The following is a 17,182-nucleotide window of genomic DNA, read 5'->3' as shown; positions in this document are numbered from 1 at the left end:
AAGCAGAAACAAGGAAATAATGAAGATGAGAAAGAAAAACAATAAAATTTAAAAAAATAATTATACAAAAAAAAATCAATGAAACCAAATTAGTTCACTGAGAAGATTCCTTAAAATTCATAAACCCCTAGCTAGGTTAATCAGGAAAAAGAGAGAAAATACACAAATTGCCAACCAATATCAGGAATAAAAGAGGGGATATCACAAGAGATTCTACAAATTCTAAAATGATAATAAGGGGGGCATTATAAACAATAGTATGACAGTAAGTTTGACAAACTAGGTGAAATGGACAAATTCTTCAAAAGACACAGAATACCAAAGCTCATGCAAAAAGAAATAGGAAACTAGAAGACCCTCATATCTATTAAAGAAAATTAAATTGTAGTTAAAAACTTTCCCACAAAGAAAATCCCTTGCCTAGATGGGTTCAAAGTTCAATAATGAATTTAACTAGATATTTAATAAAGAAATACTATCAATTCTACTCAAAATCTTCATGAAAACTAAGAGCAGGGAATACTTCTGAACAGATTCCATGGGGTCAGCATTACCTTGACACAAAAGCCAGGGAAAGACATTAAGAAAAAAAGAAAACCAAAGCCAATAACCCCATCAACTTAGAAGCAAAAAGTCTAGACGAAATTTTACCAAATTTAGCCCCAAAACATAAAAATAACAACAACAAAATCTATCATGACCAAGTGCGGTTTATCCCAGGAGTCCAGGTTTGAGTTAACATCTGAAAGTCAACCAATGTAGTTCACAATGTTGTGAAAGGAAAAAAAGTTATCTCCGTAGATGCAGAAAAAGTACTTGATAAAATTCAACATCCATTCCTGATAAGAACTCTCAGCAACTAGGATAATATATCTCATAAGGAACTTGTATCTGGAATATATAAAGAACTTAATAATAAAAAAGTGACTAATTCAATTAACAAATGGGCACAGGATTTGAAAAGACATTTCTCTAAAGAATGTATATAAATAGTCAATAAGCACACAAAAAGATGCCCAACATCATTAGCCTTTAAGGAAATGCTAATCACACCCACTAGGATGACCAATCAAAAAGGTAAACAATAATCCCTGTTGGTGAGGTGTGGAAAAATTAGAACCCTCATGCATTGCTGGTGAGAATGTAAATTAGAAAATAACTTAGTAGTTCCTCAAAAGATAAACACAGAGTTACCATAGAACCTAGCAAGCCCACTCCAAAGTATTTAAGTAAGAGAATTAAAACAAGTGTTTAAACAAAACCTTGTCCATGAATGTTCATAGCAGCATTATTCATAATAAACAATGAGTGGAAACAGCTCGAATATCCACTAGCTGATGAATGGTAAATAAACTGTGGTATTTACGTACAATGGAATAGGACCTAAAAAATGAAGTACAGGCAGACCTCAGAGATACTGGGAGTTCAGTTTCAGACCACCGAAATAAAGCGACTATCATAATAAAGTGAGCCACGTGAGTTTTTGTTTTCTAGTCCATATAAAAGTCATGTTTACACTATACTGTAGTATTTAAATGTACAATATCATTACGTCTAAAACACAAACTTTAATTAAAAAATACTTTATTGCTAAAAAGTGCTAATCATCATCTAACAATGCACAGTTGCCAGTTAACCTTCAATTTGTAAAAAAATGCAGTAACTGTGAAGCACAATAAAATGAAACTCAATAAAACTGGGTGTATCTGTACTACTTTATGCTACAACATGGATGAAGCTTGGAAACATTACACTAAATGAAAGAAGCCAGATACAGAAGACTCCATATTATGTGATGTCATTAATATGTAATGTCCAGAACAGGCAAATTTATAGAGACAGAACAGGGGAGGGACTGCTAATGGGTAAGAGGTTTCTTTCTGGGCTGATAAAAATATTCTACACTTACACTGTTACCCAACTCTGTGACTACACTAAAAACATTTTAAATGGGTGAAATTATGGTATGTTAATTATATCTCAATAATAATGTTTAAAAAATGTGTATGCCCAATCCCAGGCCTTAAATAAAGAGAACTTCAATTCATACTTTTCAACATATACAAAAATTAACTAAAATTTGATTATAGACCTAAATGTAAAACTTAAGATTATAAAACTTCTAGAAATAAATATAGGATAAAATCTTTGTGATCTTAAGTTATGCAAAAACTTCTTTGGTTTGACACCAAAAGCACAATCAATTTTTTTTTAAATGACAAATTTTACTATAAAAATGTACAGTTTCTGCTCTCTTAAAGATACTATAATGAGAATGAAAAGACGAAGCAAAAACTGGGATACAATATTTGTAAATCACACATCTGATAAAGGACTTTATAATTTATAAAGAAATCTCAAACTCAATGATAAGAAAACCCAATTAAAAAAGAGACAAAAGATTAGAATAGATGCTTCATAAAAGAAGTCATATAAATGGCAAATAAGCCCTTGAAAAGATGATCAACAACATTAGTCTTCAGGAAATGTAAATCAAAACCACACTGATGAACTAGTACACACCTATCAGAATGGCTAAAATTAAAAAAACACTGACCATATTGAATGTTACTGAGGATATGGAGGAACTGGAACTCTTACCCACTACTGATAGGAATGTAAAATGGTACAACCACTTTGGAGAAGAGTTTTATGCTTTCTTATAATGTTAAGCATTCACCTACACTTCACTCCCACATATCTAACCAAAACTAAAGAACACATATATCCAAAGACTTGTATATAAATGTTCATAGCAGCTTTATTTGTAGTTATCTCTAAAACTGGAGACAACATAAATGGCCATCAATAGGTCAATGAGCTGACAAACTGTGGTATATTCATATAATGAATTACTATACAACAATAAAAAGGAATGACCTATTTATACATGCAACAACATTGATGAGTCTTAGAATAGTTATATTGAGTAAAAGGAGCCAGAAAAAAAAATTGTACCTACTGTAGCATTCCAGTTATATACAACTCCATACAGAAGATACAAACTAAACTGTAATAACAGAAAGCAGATTAGTGGCTGCCTGGGGAAGAAAGGATTGCAAAGGGACACAAGGAAACTTTTGCAGGTAATGGACATGTTCATTACCTTGAATATGGTGAAGATTTCATGGTGTACGGATATGCCAAAACTTATCAAGCCGTACACTTTACTTATGTGCACTTTATTGTATGTCAATTATACTTCACTAAAACTTAAAAATACAAAAATATCCTAAAACAAACAAAAAAATTTAAATAAAAAAAATCAACAATATATTATCATTTCCAAGTCAGGGAAAAACAAATTGAAGCTAAAAATAAAACTCTTCCTTCATGGCCAACAGCTACAGAGTTTCAAAAATGGGAGTCGATGCCTGGTCCCTCCATAGCCCCCCTTATGATGAGGATGGGTGAGGAACTAACATTGCCCTAGAACAAGCTGGAGAGAGAAGACAAGAGTATGCTAATAGTTTTCATAAGACTTTCCCTTTTATCCTCCTTTTCTAATGTATCAAGAAGGTGTCAGGGATATGTCGGATTATCTTTTCTTTCAAATAAAAGAACAGAAATAGAGTATTCAAGTTAGAGGGTGGACTCTGGAATTAGAACACTGGGGTTTATAGTTTGGCTCCATTGATTACTAAAAGTGTGACCTTGGCCAAGTTCCCTAACTTCTCTGCGTCTCAGTTTCCTCATCTGTAAAATGTACATTCATTCAATAAATGGTTATTGAGAACCCTTCCTGAAAACTCTTAAAACTCAAAAATGACAAAACAGGAAATTGTATATAATGTAATAATAACTTGAAAAAAACCTTCCTAACTTCTCTATTTTCTCACTAAGAGATTGAGTACAAGAAAAAAACCAAAAAAATGTTTAAGAATCAAATTTTTAAAACATGTCAACCATAGAGAAGTAACTAGATGAGAACAGCATGTAGCTTCCACATTACACAGTAATTCAACATTTCTCTCTACATAACTTATATTTATTCACTTGAAGAAAGAGGTTAAAGTAGAATTTGTATACCATATTATGACACAATTGCAAAGAGAGGTTAACAAACACAACTCAATATGTAAGTGTATCAAATCAACACACTGTACACCTTAAACTTATAAAACATTATGTCAATTCTCTCTCAATAAAAATAAATTTTAAAAAATAAAAGGAAGAAAAGTACAACTAGATTGTGATCTGCTATTAATGTCATGCCTTCTTAACAGTCAAACATGTTGATGTTAGGCTTATGATGTTCTCCAAAAAAGCAATATTTTGATTTTTTATCTTCATTATACATTAACAATATTGCTTTATTAATTGTATAGTATTAAAATTATTACATGAAACATAAGCCTATTCCTACAGATGTCAAAGTTTATTTAGTGAGATATTACCATAATATGTTACTAAGATCTCTAATTTGACACTTTAAATAAAAAAGCTATCCACCTTGAATGCAAATCTGCAAATCAGATTCTAGCCATGGATTTATAACAATGGAGTCCAAATGTCCCCTATCAGGAAAAGTAAGAATATCAATGGCATACAACCAACCTGTCATATGGCCACTAAGTTACGTTTATTCAACGATGTGTATAATAAGTAAATTTTTTCCATATATTTAGCTGTTTTATAATACTTTAAAAGCAGCTTAAAAACATTCATTAGGTAGCTATGACAGTTAAAGCTAGAATTCAATAGAAGGTACCAATGCAAGGCATTCATTTTCACATTCAGAAAGCATTATTCATTCCTATTGTGAAGAAGAAGAATCCAATACACATGTAATAAATTAATATTTAAATGATCATTTTGTTAGAAAAATAATTACCTGTGAGACACCCAACTTTTTACAAGCATCAAGAAAATTTTCTACATTTCTTCGACATTTTGCCATGCTCAGTTTAGGCTGTAAAGTAAGAAAAAAAAAAAGGTATATTTTCAGGCATATTTATACAAAATTAATCGATATTGAAAATTAAATTTATTGAGGTACATTATTTAAAACCTGTTTCAAGAAGCTCTATCTTCCTTTAGAGAACTAACAAATTGTAGACAAAACTTACCACTGCTGGTGATGGCACATGAATACTAGCTACAGAGCGTGGCCTTATATGATTGGCTAAATGGCAAAGAACAACCCCATCCATCAGTGCAGCTCCAATGTCATCAGGTAAAATTACTTTTAACCTGGATTCGAGATTCTGTAAAAGAAATAGGTATAAATCACAGATATTCTACCTAAATATCTATGCTACATACTTATATTACTAATCGTTATATAATCCAAAATTTTAAAGAGTTGTTAATTTTCCAAGCTAAATTCATCTCACAAAGCAGATGTGAAAGGTCGATCTGACTTACGTTGCGAAGTTGTCGTATTTGCTCTCGTTCTTCCCGTAGATGTTCCATCTTTCTTCTCATTGTAAAACCTGGATCTGCTGCCCCATATTCCTGGCGTGATGAGCGGCTAAAAGCTATAAAAACAGAAATTTCCCAGCTTATTACAAAGCTAACGGGAAGGATCAACCATCGGTGGGGAAAGAGGCATGATAAAAAGAACCAGTACAAAACTACATAAAACACTATTACTTATTAATACATTCTAAATATTTTTTAGAGAATATAATTGAAATCTACTTATTTGCATAATTGAAAGCAACAGGGAAGACAAGTGTAATGACTTCTACCACCTATACATGTTCTTAAACATACGTAATTAGAAACTTATGATCCAGGTTAAAAATTATTATTGAACACAAATCAGCCTTTATTATCTTTAAAGAAAAAGGAAATTATTTCTGAAGGTCAATAACAGTTATTCAGGAATAAAAACTATAATTCAATACCTTGCCAAGTAACATGGATCCACTTTCTTTTGGGCTTGCCAAATGCGAAAAGATCCCCTTTTAAAACCACAATATAATGGAGTGCTATAATTTCAAACAGTGTTTGGTTTGCTGGCAGAGTGGTCAGTCTAATAGCAGTCACAGTAGAGTAGAAATAAGACTGCAGTATATCTAAGGCAAAAAGCTGAGGTTTCAGGAGCTTGAAGGTAAAGAGGAAGAAAGAAATGGGGAATGGGAATTGGAAAGACAAATAAGGTTAAGAGAAAATTACTTTTAGGAGAGGGGAAAGAATCTATGTGTACTTAAAACTATGGAATCAATCCCATTTAAGCTGAGAAACTGTTGTTTCATATATAACCAATAAATTTTATTTGCAGAATATTTATTTACCTGATCTGGGCTTCAAGCCAAAGGGGCCATGTGAAAAACCATCAGTTCTATCATATTCCTAAAAACAGAAAAAAAAAAACAGAAACTTTTTTCTTTCAAAATAATCAAGGCAGTTATTCATATCCATTCCAATTTTGAAAAGTATTTATTTCTTCCATGATTAACCAGTGGAGCAGAGAAGGGTAAGTTGCATTTTCAATTCAAATTTATACATTTCACTTTTAAAAGGTTTATAAATATTTGCTAATTGACCTGAGCCTTTATATCCTTCTCTCTCATAGTATAAGGAAGATGAAAAAGAAAATTATTAAAGTATATAAAATAAACAGATACTATTTTTTGAATGAAGAACCAGGTTAAAGTGTCCCCCAAAATGAAATAAACTTCAATGAAAAGATAAGTGAAATTAGCAACACTCTGTATCTACTGTGGACTTGACACTTAGTGGATAATCTGAGGCAAATATACATATTGATACTAATAGGGGCTGCTGAGCAATAGATAATAAAGTATTATTTCTCCTGTCTGAATGCACATTGTTTCAAAGTGCTTTTCACACATTAGTGTGCTATGGAAAGAACTGTGGTATATTTTAAACATCTGAACTTAGAAAGTTTAGGCTAAGCCTTGAGCAAAACATTTCATTTGTCTGGTGACTGTTTCTTCATCTCTGAAATAGGATGTTGTAAAGATTAACTGAGATAACTAAAAGAAAGCACTTTGTAAATTATAAAATTGTGAAAAAATATATATCATTTTAGTAACATCTTATTTAATCTACACAACTGTGAAGTAGCTCGAGTTTGGGCTTTAGTCACTTCTCAACCATATATTGAATGGAATCTTTAGGAAAAGTTAATTATCTCTTCAGCTGTAAAATGATGAGGATAGTATCAAGCTCATGGGACTGCTCTTAAATTTAAAAGTACAGGCAAGCACTTTCTTAATAGTAAAGCACTATATTAATTGTTTTTACAATTTTCCTTTCACAGATGTAACTGAAATAATAATTCTGTTGATTCTCTGAATCTTCTGATTAACATGTGATATTCAGGACAAGCTGAACGTCAGTTGAGGTACTAAAACACATGTTCACTACTCTATCCATTTACAAGCCTCACAGTGTGTCTTGATTATGTCGGTTAAGGTATTGTGAACTTTCAGACAAAAATCTCATTTATCCAAATGTAAGCAAAAATGTATTATAAAAGCAATGTAATTTATTTGAAAAAACACCCTAACACTCTCCCCATGAGCATAGATCATAAAATCATAAAGCAACTATGTAAATAAGTCATCACTTGTATTTGTTATACTTGGAAGTAAAAGAAAGGATTTACAAAAGCATGTGACAAAGACTAATTTTAGAATACCCTAATTTAAATTATTTTTTAAAAGAATGTAAACCATTTTACTTGCCATATAAATAATTCAGAAACACATTTATAAAACTAATGCCCAAGTCCATTTAAAAGTTTTATAATGTAATTCATCCAAAACAATAGACAAAGTATCCTGGCTTTTTAAAAAAATTACTATCATCTATGCAAAATGAAATACTGTCTAATTAACCAAAGTTATACAGTGAATTTGGATCATCCAAACATTTAGACAAAGTCCTGAACTCACCATATGAATGCATAATCATTTATTTACTAATGCCAATACACTTTAAGAATACTAAATAAGGTAATCTGAAATAGAAGAGATACTATTTAGAATTTTTAAAAATTTATCTTTTATTGTGAAGCAACAGGTTTAACTAAATTAGAAGAGTCAACAATTTAAACCACAGAATATTTGGTTGAGATCTCAGAAACTAATTTTCATCCACCCCTTCTTCCTCACATCCCTTCTTAGGTCTAAGATGCTAGGAAATGTGTACCCTCCTGTCGATAGGAACAACCCACAGCAGGGATGTTTCTCGTGGAAAAAGGAAAGTTTTTCTTGCATTGCTTTCAGACCTAATTGGTTATGAGAAAAACCAAAGGCCATTGCACAATGCTGAAATATTTCTTTTCAAATTGAAAATTTGAAAGCTGTTATTTATTTCAAAATATGAATCAAATTATAAAACATAAAAACCATATGAAGTGAATTCTTTTCTGTGATCTATAGGCATTTTCCAATAAGTAACTTAAGGGATATTCATTATGAATATTTGTACAAAGATATGGTGTTCTTAGAGTCTTTTTATAGGCTAGGTTTGCACAAATCAACCTTTTAAATATGGATGAATAAATTACATTTAAAAAAAAGAAAGAAAGATGAGGTTAGAGAGAAGAGACAAAGAAACCTATGTAAACACATTTAAAAACAGAACTTGTACCTCAGATGACACTGGAGATTGTGGTGACATATTAGCATTATCACTTTCTTGCTAAAATATAAAAATAAAAAGATGAAAGATGAAATTAAAATATGAATGATGATTCAGACATAAAAAAGGAAGATTGAAAATTGTTCTGATCAACTACTAAAGAAGAATCTGGAAAATACCATCTATCACCTTGCCAAAGTGTGGTCTGTGGACCAGCAGCATCAACATCGTTGGGAGCTTGTTAGAAATGCAGAATCTCAGGCCCCACCCAAGACCTACTGAATCAGAATCTGTATTTCAGTAAGATTCCCAGGTGATTCATAAGCACTTTAAACTAAAGTTTTAGAAGTAGTATCTACTCACATCAAATATTTTCTTATAAATTCATTTCCTTTAAATATCACAAATGAAAAATCTTTCTATATGTCTTAGAAAATATCCATGAGTCAAGATTAATTCCTAATAGAAAATGGCAACAATATATTACAATCTGAGACAGGTACATGGAAGCATGCAAAAATTCCATCACCCCAAATAATAGTGTTTACCTGGAAAATTATGTGTATCTAAAATAGGCTTAGAAATAATTACAAAGAATTTAATTGCATAAGATAATACTAAATGGTCCATTTTTTTTCAATGACTACTAATAAACAAATACAAAAATCTAAACGTTTAACCTTGAATACGCATACCACATAGGACATGTACTCATCATACAACATATGATTACTTGAGCACCTACTTTATGTCAGACACTGTGCTAGACTCTGGGAATACTGAAATTTAGTAAAATATCATCCACTCAAGGATCTTTCAGTCTAGGGGGAAAATAGATTCATTTACACGGGTAAAACAACCTTCTCAGTACAATGATAGAGCCATGCATGGCATATTATGGGGCACAGATAAAGGGTGCTCAGGGAAATAGTGGGACTGGGGGAGAAGGCAAGTTTCCTGAGAAAGTAAAAAACCGAGTAAATGTTTATCAAAAAAAGAAGGGAACAATATTCCAAGATAAAGGACAACAAGGACAAAGGCACAGAAGCAATAAATGAAAGGATGAGTGCAGAAAACCTTGCAGTTCCATGTTTTTGGAGAGTATGGTGAAAGGAGGGCAAGTCATGAGTTGAGGCTGATGTGGTAAGCAGGAGCTTGATCAAGGACCTAGAATTTACTTTCTCAGTAATGAGGAGACACTAAAGGTTTCTAAGCAAGGAAATGGCCTGATCATATTTATGTTCTTTCAATCACTGGCAGCAGAGAGGAAAATGGACCAGAGAAAGGGAGAAAAGCAAGGATGCTATTGCAGTTACTGGTAAGAAATGATAAGGGCCTGTGCTAGAGCAGAAATAGCAGAAATGTAGATGAGGAATGTATTCAAAGTACGTCAGTATCAAAAAAAAGTAGGTCATGGTAACTGATTAGATATTGAAGCAGGCAGGACCAAAGTGGATATAAAATATAAAGAGACAGAGAGAACAGCCAAGCTGAACCTCTAGTTTAGTGTACAGCAAACGTTTTGGGGGTGATCATATTTCCTAAAATTAAAGTTTTCAGAAGCCCTGCCAAGTATCCAACATCAAATTAACTACCAATTCCACCAAACAAAAATACACAAAACTTAAGTAGATGGTGATGAGATGACATCATTTCAAAAATGCCAGGCTGCTGCACAGCTTAAAATGATGAGGTAGAAAAGTTTATAGCAATGCACAAACCGTAGAAATCTAAGCTTAAATGCTAAAATAGCATACAGAGTTTGTGAAAAGAGACTAACAAATTCCAAAGAAAAAAAATCTCAACTGACACACCAGGTTGATTTAGGAAGATAAAAACTAGGAAAATGTAAATATTTTAAATTCATGAGTTACAGTTTTAAGATGAATGTTAGTAAAATTCTAAAGTTGAACTACAAAGGACAAATGGATACTGCATGATTAAATTAATACTTGTATAATGATGCTCTGTTTTCATTATTGGAGAAAACCCATGCATTAAATCAGTAACAAACTGAAAAACTGATCACATTTTACTCTGATTAAGCCAACTACATGCGAAACGTAAATATTTTAAATAACTGCTAATATTACCCTCTTGTCTCACCTCATCATTTTCATTGCCACTTGAACTCTTCCTTGATGATTTATACTGAAAAATATTTAAAGCACATACTTTATTTTTCCTTGAACATATGAATTCTCTAACTAGTAAATTACATATGAGGTTAGTCACATTTTGGTACTTTTACTAAATTATCTGAATTATATATAAAAAGTAAATTATATGTAAAATATACAAATTAAACTGTTTAATTACAAATGAGTTTAAATAGTCCTACTACTTACTAATGGCTAACACAAACTGTACTTTCTATGTACAAGGCATTGTTCTAAGTCCATATATCAAGTAACATTTCCCTTCTAAACCAATTTATTTCCTATTCATTTAGGTTTGCGATCTGAGTGTTGTCTTAAATCTTCCTTTTTTCTTAATCCCTTATAAACAAAAATATCAAGTCAATTCTTTCTGTAATCTCTCTCAGACTTACTTCTTCTGAGTTCTCTCAACTACTATTCTATTCTAGGTGCCATTATCTCACACCTAGTCGTAATCTCACCATTCAAAAATGTCATCCATTTTTAAGAAACCTACTAATTTTAGGTTAAAAGATACTACATTAAATGTATATATTGACTATACAGTAATAGTGATAACAGCTAACACTTATACTACTGCTTACTATATGCCAGGCACTGGTTGAAGTGTGTTACATGTATTAATCCATTTAATCTTCTTAACAACCCTGAGGTAAACACTATCTATTTTATACTGAGGCAAGGGGTAACTTGCTTAATATCAAAAATGCTAGAATGTGAAAAAAGTGCTCATTTATAGGATCAAGAATCAAGGAAATACAGTATGACAACCACTAAAGTTCTTCTGATTCCTTCTCACCAGAAATAACTCATAACTCTTCTATTGAAGAAAACCTAACTTTCAGATTTTATACAAATTTCTCTGCCTGGCATTCAAAGTTCTATTTAATGGCCCCCTTTACTAATGCAGCTTTAGCTTTCACAAATCTTGAAAAAATAGATAACCTATCTGATAGCTCAACCACAAACTGGAGGATGAGCAGTGTTAGGGATTACAAATACAAGACCTAAATTCCTCCATTGTCTCTCCTGTGACTTATGACAAAGTGCTCTTTTTAGCTGATCCCAGACATAGCCTCAATATGTTTTCAACCCAATGGTTCAGATAGCCACTAAATGGAGTTGGTATGTGTGAATAAACATATTTGCCATCCTTAGGCATGATGTCCTTGATGGCACTTGTTCTTGTTCTATTCTACTTCAACAAAAGAATGACACTTGGACAGTGAACACCAGGACCCCAGGATGGCATCAGTCATACTAGTGAAGGAGATGAAACTCCTGGATGTCAAAAGAGGGGAGCTGCCCAAACTGGATGTTGATGCAGGATTTCACCCCTAAAGGCACTGTTGGAGCGTTTCAAAGAGGTTACTACCAGTATTACGAGTATGTCAATGTGAAGAAAGGGAGCATCACTAGGGTTTCTATGCTTACATATTTTTCAACTACTGCTTTTCTTACAAGGAACCCAAACATGAGCGGTTATCCAAGTACCACTGAAGAGGAAGATGCAGCCTGCATTCCTGACCATGACCTTCTTTGCCCCGATCTTTGCTGAATCCTTCTGAATCCTAATTGAGAATTAACACCTTATAGAAATGTCTGGTAGAGAAACAAACAAAAAATGAAATAAAAGAGTAACATTTTAGTGAAAAATAAGCTTTTATGAAGTGTGTACTCTGTGGCAAGTGCTGTTCAAAGTACTTTATATTATTTAACAATTCAATAGTTAAAACAATCCTGTGAAGGATGATCCCATTGAAATCATTTGAAGATTAAAAAAAATTGAGTTCAGCAAGATTAGGTAATTTGCCAAAGTCATTCAGTTAGTAGAAATCTAAGTAAGGACTGGAACCAAAGTGGTTTGATTTTTGAAGCCAAGACCCTTAACCACTGTACTATACTCTCATTCCTAAATCTTGAATGACTGAATTATTAGTAGGAATTTTCCAGGAATAAAAGAATGGGCATGCTCAGAAGAAGGAAAGCACAAAGGAATAAAAATGCTCAGCCTACACAGAAAACAAAGAGTAGCTAACGAAAGTGAATTGTGGCAGGTAATAAAACTTAGAGAAAGAGGTAAGGATGGCTATGAAGTTTTTAAAAAGTCCTAACTTTATGTTATTGATAATGGGGAGCCAATAAAGAATTTTAAGCCAGGTATTTCTCTAAGGACTGTGAAACTTGAGGAAGGGGAACCATTAAGAAATTATTACAATTGCCCAAACAAGAAAGAACGAGGGTTCCAACAAAAGAAAGGTCAGTAGATATGGAGAAGAGGTGATGAATCCGGGAAAGATGCATAATTAGCATCCTAGTGACCAATTAGTAAGGAGAAAGAAAGAGGGAAAGATCAAGGAGGACTGAGATATAGAGCTTAGGGGCCTGGGTGGATAATACCACTAACAACTAAAATACAGAATAGAGGGGAGGAGCAAGCTCAATGGTGGTGGGGCAGGAGGGGTAGACATATTGAATTTGAAATATATAGCATCCAGACAATTCGAAACACAGGTCTGGAGACCAGAAAATTAATTTATAAGATGTAAATTTAGACCCAGCAGAATATGAGACATCTGGAGTCAAAAAAGCTTCAGACAGAATAATAAAAGGGGATAAGATCCTGAGACCAAGTAGAAGAAAAGTCAGAAGAAAAGTTAGCCAGGAACATCAAAAAGAAAACATAAAAATCAGAGAAGGAAAATGAGGCAGAAACCAAGAAAGCAGTTTCAAGAAGAAAGATGTGGTCACCACTGTCAAATGCTACACTGGATTTTGCCTATAGTAGGTACGTGTTAGGCTCTAGTGAGGGGCTATTTCAATGGAGGTGAAAGCCAGACTGCAGTAGTGTAAGGAGTGATCAGAAACTGGAGACCTAGGAATGGCAAGTTTGGCCCGAGAAGAAAGCAAAGAGATAAGGCAACAGCTGAAAGGGAAATCAGAGATAATGGTAGAGGTCTGAGCACATTTATAAGATAGAAGGTAAAGAGATAGTAAGGACATAGAAAAGTGAGCAGATAATTGATAAAGAAACAGAGTATGATGCAGAAAAGAACTTAGATAATGAGACTTATATTACTGTCACTCAAATGCTATTCTAATTTAAAATATCCATTACACATGACAACTTAGAAAGATACTAAGTTTTGCATTACTGCACATATTTAATGGTCTTAAAATCCAAATCTAAATATATACATAGATTCTAAAATATTTCATAAGTTTAAGTTTTTACTAATTCAACTCAGCTGTGCTCAATTATTAGTCTGAATAACTTAAGTTTTATTATATATAAGTTCAAATAAAGGCCAATTCACAAACAAAAAGGTCAGTTCATCTCTGAAGCTTATATCACAAGAGAGACTAACTTGTGCACAAACTCTGACTTAGAATAACTCAGGTTATTTCACAAGCCCAATTGGCTTCCCTATTCCAGTATAAAATTAACCATGGTCAGAAAAAATACATAAAAATATTTTTCTCAGTATTCGTCTTTAAATTTAAAATACTGTACTATATTTACAAAATCAGATATGTAAGTTAAGAGTCATTATAATGTTTTATCACAAAAGTAATGGGAATACATTTGAAGACAAATATATATGGCATTTAAATAAATCAAATAATCCTTAAAATTAATTGGGTATAGTTAATCTAACGCTTTTTAACTTTTTATTTAGAAATCAATCATCAAATGCATTTAGAAATGTATGTGTTACCATTCTTATAAGAAATTAAAGCTGCGAATTTACACTGAACATTACCAATAAAAGGTTAGATTTTCATACTTTGTTGTGTATCTTATTCAAATAATTAATATTAATTATTTATTATAACTATATTTGTATAATTATATTATATAATATAATAATAATTATAATTAATTAATAAAATAATAAATTTCTGTAAAAAATTTTAACACAGTAATGTATTTCCTGGAATACCTTTACATTGAGAAACACACTGATTTTATTTCAGCAACAATGACATTAAATTTTATTTACTAACAGTAATCTATGTAAGAGTGGCCGAAGTCTAAAAGGATTACTATAACTCTCCTAGAACGATTTACTTACTCATATAATCTGAGAATTCATCTTCTTACTCACATAACCTGGCTAATTATGTTGAAACATTTTTTACTTATTTTCAGGGGCTTACCTGAAAAACCTACTACCCAAAATCAGTCTTAGCAACTAAGAAGCTGGAGAGCTGAATTTCACACAAACACAGACACACAGAGAGACACACACGCACTTTCAATAAATCTTCTCAATAACAGCATCATGAATAATTTACCATAGGACACAAAGAAATCCCGTGGTTCAGGCATTTATATGTGTTAAGGTAAAGTTGCACAAAAGCTCTGTATGTTTCATAACAGCAAACTAAAGGAGCCATCACTGAGTGAGCTTAGTGATAATTCGATACATATCTCTAGAGTAGTATACTTTAACTATAAATCTAGATTAAGTTCAATACCGTATCTTATGAATAAGCCTTTTGATTCTTGAGAAATAAGTGATTAAGAGAAATTTTCTTTTTGAAAGAGACACTTCATAAAAATCGATATTTTAAATTATGAAAACACTGGCAAATCTGAGTAACAGTTTTGACTTCATTTAGAGAGTAGTACCTCAATTTTATAATTTTTTTTAACATCTTAGGAAAAAATTTTCTTATTCAATTTTTTTAGTGTCCTAATACTGACATCTTCTGACTGCTGAGGAGAACTACATATCTCCTGAACATTTCCCAGTGACTGAAGCTTACCTTTGCACCTACTTTATTAACCATAGAAGAAATCAACATTTGTTGAATGATGATTAAGACATTTTAATTTTATTTCATTTGCTCTCTTAGCAATTGATAAAATAGCAATATCATACAAGGTATACTTAGGCCATAAAAAATAAAATACTTAACAAATGATACTATTACATCAAAGAACCATTTTCAAAGGTTTACTGAGGCTTCTATTAAGACTTAATTGAGAAGTTTACTTGAGTTACAATAAAATATTTAAAAAACAATAAAACTGTATTTATGTGAAAGTGTTTGCTCCTCTGCTATTAGGCTATCCTCAGCAGGTCAGCAGGCAGCGCAGCGTAGGCTGTGGGTTCAGGTCTTGATTCAGGTGTTGATGAGCTAAGTGACCTGAAGCATATTACTGAGCCTCTCTGTGCCTTTATTCCCCTGTTAGATAGGAGTGATATTAATTGCACTTACTTCATAGAGTTGTTATGAAGATTAAATGAGTTGATATTTGTAAAGTACTTAGAATAGTACCTGGCACTTACTAAGTGCTATGTAAGTATTTTGATAAAGTCAGAATTTGTATGCTTTTTACTATACTATAGAGCAAATAAATACCAAAACTCTTTTATTAGTTAGAAATACCTAAATTTCTACAACATCATCAATCATCCAAGTTTTTTTTTATCTATTAACAAATTTCCTTTAGTGCCTTTGTTCAAATCCCCTAAGTGGGGACTTTAAATTAGTAAATGCCAGAATGTAAATATAACTGCAGATTTGTAAAGGGTACTGACCAGGGTTCTGCTTAGACTGTCCTTCCCTTTTCTATTTCTTTATTATCTCATATTGACCAGATAACATAAGGCTCATTAAAAGAATTCAGTAATTATTTGCTGAAGGAGTAAACTCATCACAGACTCACTAGACATATAACATTTTTGTTCTGGTCATACTACTTCCAAATATATGTTACACTACCATAATAAGGAAATAGATCAATGTGGATCGAGACTCACTTTTACCAAACTGAAAGAAGCATGAAATATGATCCTATTTATTGGTGATATAAACTTCAAATTACCTATAATTTAGCTTAGAACTATATATCAGATATGTTTATTATTAGATAAAACTAGGCTCTGGAAAACAGAAAAGGTTCATAAACACAACGAAGTTTGCTATTCATAGTACAGGAGCTTGTTGGAGCTTCTTGGCACTGTTCACTCGAGTCAGAAATTCGAATAACGAATTCTGACTCGTATTAAAGATTACTCCAATTCCAATGACTGGCTACTATAAACACAGCAGACCTTAACCACAAATAGACAACATTACAGTATTCACAAAGGTGTACACAATGAAATTTCACTAAAACCCTGCTAACTAGAAATTTGAGATAATTCAGATGGTCTGAACCTTTAATTTTAGCTAATAGACTATTCTAAGAAATATATTGAGGTAGTAAGAAAAGAAAATGGGGGAAAATGTTTTCAGGCATTTTTAGAACCATGTCAACAGCATTTATTTACAAAGAAACATTTAAATGCTAATTGTAAATATGAGTCAGTCCTTTACTGAAGCAAATCCAATGAAAGACCTTTTTGGGTAACTCTTTTAAAATATTATTACATATTGCTACAACTAGCAGTGTAGCAAATATTCACCTTTCTTGGAAAGTATCTGGCAAATCACAATTCACATTG

The 17,182-nt window shown here is 32.2% G+C and overlaps 1 protein-coding gene, 1 non-coding gene and 1 pseudogene across 2 annotated transcripts in view; 1 reads left to right on the top strand and 2 right to left on the bottom strand.

Moving 5' to 3' along the window:
* LRCH2 (leucine rich repeats and calponin homology domain containing 2) overlaps positions 1-17,182 on the bottom strand; it is a 79,847-nt gene that overhangs the window by 4,371 nt on the left and 58,294 nt on the right. Inside the window, exons 15-20 of the mRNA XM_006217414.4 lie at positions 10,669-10,713; positions 8,572-8,622; positions 6,243-6,300; positions 5,368-5,480; positions 5,070-5,207; positions 4,835-4,912 (exon numbers count right to left, since the gene is read on the bottom strand). Of these exons, the coding sequence (XP_006217476.1) occupies positions 4,835-4,912; positions 5,070-5,207; positions 5,368-5,480; positions 6,243-6,300; positions 8,572-8,622; positions 10,669-10,713 (483 nt within the window). The remainder of the gene's footprint in view (positions 1-4,834; positions 4,913-5,069; positions 5,208-5,367; positions 5,481-6,242; positions 6,301-8,571; positions 8,623-10,668; positions 10,714-17,182) is intronic.
* Positions 8,120-8,249, bottom strand: LOC116279272 (small nucleolar RNA SNORA35). Its single transcript, XR_004188637.1, has one exon. It is a non-coding gene; the product is annotated as a small nucleolar RNA SNORA35 (small nucleolar RNA).
* On the top strand, positions 11,967-12,221 carry LOC102531840 (ATP synthase subunit f, mitochondrial pseudogene; annotated as a pseudogene).

This window comes from Vicugna pacos, chromosome X (assembly GCF_048564905.1).
Source record: "Vicugna pacos chromosome X, VicPac4, whole genome shotgun sequence".
Taxonomy (NCBI): domain Eukaryota; kingdom Metazoa; phylum Chordata; class Mammalia; order Artiodactyla; family Camelidae; genus Vicugna; species Vicugna pacos.
This window is presented reverse-complemented; position numbering and strand designations above follow the sequence as displayed.